This window comes from Microtus pennsylvanicus, chromosome 8 (assembly GCF_037038515.1).
Source record: "Microtus pennsylvanicus isolate mMicPen1 chromosome 8, mMicPen1.hap1, whole genome shotgun sequence".
NCBI classification, from domain to species: Eukaryota; Metazoa; Chordata; class Mammalia; order Rodentia; family Cricetidae; genus Microtus; species Microtus pennsylvanicus.
This window is the reverse complement of record NC_134586.1, coordinates 16,390,840-16,395,598: the sequence shown is the minus strand read 5'-3', so window position 1 is coordinate 16,395,598 and position 4,759 is coordinate 16,390,840. Positions and strand designations below refer to the sequence as shown.

The 4,759-nt window shown below is 33.0% G+C and overlaps 1 protein-coding gene across 1 annotated transcript; it reads right to left on the bottom strand.

Moving 5' to 3' along the window:
- Positions 1–1,171: 1,171 nt before the first annotated feature.
- LOC142855752 (taste receptor type 2 member 140-like) lies at positions 1,172–2,110 on the bottom strand. The gene has a single exon (XM_075982164.1). The coding sequence runs from the start codon at positions 2,108–2,110 to the stop codon at positions 1,172–1,174; it is 939 nt and encodes a 312-aa protein (XP_075838279.1).
- Positions 2,111–4,759: the final 2,649 nt, after the last annotated feature.

The window sequence follows — 4,759 nt, the reverse complement described above, 5'->3', positions numbered from 1 at the left end:
AGACAGGAATCTTGCTAGAAATGTTGTGTAAGTTTTTTGCAGTGGTGCTAAAAAAGCTTTCTGAGTGCTGGGTTCTGTGGTTTCCCAGTGCCATGGCAGCATAGTAGAAGGAAAGTGGACAGGCTACCATCTTCATACTGAAAATGTGAGATTTCTCTGAAATTTGTTTTTTAGTGAAAATTGTGCTGTGTACATCCATTTTAATCTCTCTATGAATTGTATTGTGTTTGAAATGTTACCATTATGCAATTTACATTTTATCTTTTATTTATATTTACGCTATTTATTTATATTACCAAAAAATCCATAATTTGGCCCTTATCTAGTTTTTCTTTTACTGAGCTCCACCTTTGTTAACATTTCATATTCATAGGTTCCATCTCTAAAATTCATTCAACTGCAGATACTTTACAAAGCAGAGAATTTCTCTCAGCACTGAATATATATGTATGTTTATTTCTTATTGTTTCCTAAGCAACAGAATAACAAACAACTACGAACTGCACAATTTTCCTGTTTCCTAATTCAGTCCTTTAACCTCTTTTCAAAAATGAAATTTATTCATACATATTCAAATATAGGTTGAAATTTTCAAATGTCAATGAGCCATGTATAAGTATTATAACATCCTCCTCTGAGTAACTACCTATTACACATGTTCACATTTTAGAACATGTGCATCCCCAACAAATTGCCTCTGAAAGACATACATAAACTAACATTTTTCCAATAATTAGGTAAATAAAAAACAATGTTAGAACAGGAAAGTTATAAAAACAAACCTAGTAATAAGAAAGGGTTCCTTCTTTAGCTTACAGAAGTCTTACAACCGATTTAACATCATAGGACACATGCAACATGAATATATACACACAAATATTTTATATATTAACATAAATCACTTTAAAATGTCAAAGTGATTAATTATATATAGAAAAATTATATTTTGCTAATGTTATGTGTTCATATATTTATTTAGTCCATATTTATTTTATATTTATCCTATAAAACTATATTTTTTCTACAAAGGTAGTAATAGAGAAATACGAAAACTATACAAAATTTTGCAAAATTCACAATGTTACAAGTGAAGTACAGAAGGTGGAAATTTATACAAAAATAATTTATTAAGAACTAATGTTTCTCTAAAATACAAAAGATCATGTACATTTTAGGAAACTGAGAGCTCCCCAGCACTGAGCCTGCACCTCAGCAGCCACATCATAGAAATAAATGCCTGTCTAAGTTTAGTGTTTCCCAGAATCAAGACACAAGAGTGGCCAGAAGGGAAAGCAACTCCAATAACACAGAAAAGGAGAGAAACTGAAGTTTTCTGCTTATATTTAAAGTCACAAAACTGCAAAATAAGTGACAGAAAAAAAATGCTGTACAGTAACAGGAATGTGACCACCATATGCAGGGCCTTTATGTGGGCTGCCTTGCTGATGTCTCTAGAGCCTTTGGAATTGTACTGCATGTTCTTCAGATGTTGCCACAGGGAGAAGATGAGCAGGAGAAACACAGTCAGGGTCACGGTGAAGGGGATGAGTGTGACCATAGTGTTGGTAAGTAAAACGAGCCTAGCAACTTGAGAATAATTACTTGATATGGCACTGAAGAATATATTTGCTTCAATTCTGTAAATGATGATATCAATGTGTGTGTCTATGACTAAAACATTTAAAAACAGGAGAAGCAGAGATGCCAACAGTGTCCCTGAAACCATTTTTTTAACTCTCCACTTCAGATGAAGAAAAATAGAGTTTGAAAAATTGGCTATCTTGAGAAAATAGAAGATGCTGAGACATGTAGCAAGCCAGACACTGAAGTGATTGGTTACTGTAAAGAAAATACAAGTTTGTCTCACAATTTCTCTAGTTATTATTGTGGCTGGATACCATTTATATACAAATAAATGTGCAATTAGCGAAAAGAGAAAAGCAATTCTGGAAATTGCCAGAGTAGTCAAGATCTGGTCTATGAAAGATATCTTTCTCCTCTTTACCCCGTCCATAATGTTCACTAGCACTATGAATGCATTGCCTAAAGTTCCCATTAGAAATTCCACACTTAAAGTAGTTAATAATATGCAATATAGGACAGCATTCATTGTTTCCAAGATGATGCTCCAAATTCCACTATAGTGATAAATATTTGTGAATACAGTCTTCTGGTGTATGTATAGCTGATTCTTGAGAATTCATAACAAACAAATTTAATGAACTTGTATGTACAATGTCAAGTACGCATCAAGATTTTCTAATGAAGTAGTTTATAGTTTTCTTCACAAAAATCTTACACTTTGCAAGAAAACCCAGGTGAGCGTCATCCAGATGCTTCATACCTTAAACACAATGTACCAGACGGAGTTCTCCATATTTGATACTAAAAAAAGCAGAATTCACATGCACTATCATTAAAACAAATAAATTTATTTGCATTGCTTTGACTATTTGCATATTAAATTGTAACCATTTAATCTCTGATAAGGAAAAAATACCATAAAAATCTAACTCACATAAAAGGTAAAGTATTTTAACTTCTATGTAACATAAGATTTCCATTAAATATTTCAAAATGAAGCCAGGTAGGCACATATATATACTTTCAAAAGATTTTTATACAAGCAAAAAATTACCTAATAATCTTACCTATTTAGTTACTCTTCAAATATCTGGGACTGAGATTAACAATTTTACTTTTTATAAGGTTGTATATACATGCATACACATACATATACTAATATATGCTAGTTTATAAATGTGCATTTTACATCATAATCCCTTTCATGTCTGATTGAGATAATTCAGATTTATTGTTTATTTAAATTTATTGTGCATTTCACTTACAATTAGTAATGTGATAGTTGTTAGGAGATGATATAAAATTGCTCCCATTCTTAATTGATGCAATAGTAATGTAAATAGTCTAAAGACTTGTGACTATCTTCTTCAAACACGTAAAGAAATATGCAATAATTCCTATTCTGTTACAAAGACAGTAAGTTTACATGAATTCATTTGCACAACAAGAATCTTTTTGATTATCCATGTCTCCTACCTTTATTAATGCATCTGATTCCTTCACCAGTATGAGCACTAGGAACTATTCATTTCTCTCCAGTTTGCACTGACATTTGCTCCTGTAATGTCACTGTAGGCAAAGAGGCATATAAAGGATAATAGATAGCCCATGAAAGAAAGGGAAGGGAGCAATGGATCATAACATTCTTCAAGAGCTAATGGATAGTCAAAGGAGCAATAACAGAAAAGAGAAGTATTAAAATAAGAAAGCAGAAAAAAACATGTATCAAAAACTATAGTAAACTTGGCCTAGTAGTGAACACCAGTATACGTGGTTCAGCACTGAAGGAAACTGGGCTAATTTGTAAGACCCTGTATCAACAAAACACTAATAAAAATGCTGAGATAGAAGGAAAAGCCATAGATTATTGCATGTGAAAGATGAATTATAACTGGAAATTGGAGCAATAGTGAACAAAGAAAGTGACAAAATTTCTAAAACTGAAACATTAACATACCTGAACACAGAAAGGTCCTCATGGGATGGCTCTTTCCCGTAAGAAAAAGGCAGAAGAAGACAAAGAGAAATGCAAAACACATTGAGGGTGGGGCTGTCTGGAGAAAATGCTAGTACAAGAGCTTCAAGGCCTTTAGGGAAAGTTACAAAGCTTGTATTCATGGGAGGCAGTAACAACAGCCCAGGAGCTTTCCTGAGCCCCTCTTCTCCACCTTCCACTCTGGACAAGAAACATTTCAAGTTCTGTTGGAACTGCTGTAGCTGCTGACTCTATAATCCAAGTTGGTTTGTTCAGATTTGAAGCTGCAACTGTATTGATAGCAGGAAGATTGCCATGAAAGTCTCTGACACAGTTGTACGAAAAGAGCCCAAATTTATACTGAATTGATGCAAGGCACTCCTCAAGAGGACTAACCCATATTTAAGAGACAAAGCAGCAAAAACAGAGCTACAGAAAAAGCATAGCCTCCCACCCCCAGTGCAGGGCATTCACCAAAAGTGTAATTCATGTGTTTATAAATTCAGTCACTCTTTGATTGGCACAGTTCAAGAATATTTCAACCATAAATCTCTGTGATAACTCAAATGTCTTGTGTCTTGATATTTTTCCTGGTGAATATCTTGTGTCATCAATGATATTCCTCCCTTTTGAACTATAACAGAACATTGTGAGCATTAGGTCTAATTTTGTAGGTGGTCATCCAGGGACCACATAGTAGAAAGGAGAATATTCATTCTAGTCTAGATTTTGTTGCTTCACTTCTATGAGCATACGATATGCACACTTAAAAACTTTTAGAAATGTTAGGCGAAAAAAACACACAAAAGTAACATTGAAAAAGAATGCTGGTAGTTCAGTATAAGTTCAGTAGAAGAATACATCTCAGTCATGTAGGAGACCCTGGGTTTAATCAACAATCTTAAAAATTAAAAAAAATAAGGAAAAGAATCTTCTTCTTAACCAGATTTTATAATGTCAAATGTTATTTTGCATATAAAATAAGTATTAATTAATGTAATGATAGTAACATTATCCATAGTTGAAAAGTATATGATATTTTGTTAAAATCTTTTTCATGATTTTCAAAAACTGCCGTTTTGTCACAGATGACATTTACTTTGGCATAGCAGATTCCCTCAGTTAGTACTTTTGACTTTTTAATAATATACTAACATTTCACTTAACAATTGTTCAATAGCCAGTCTTTTGCTCTGAGTA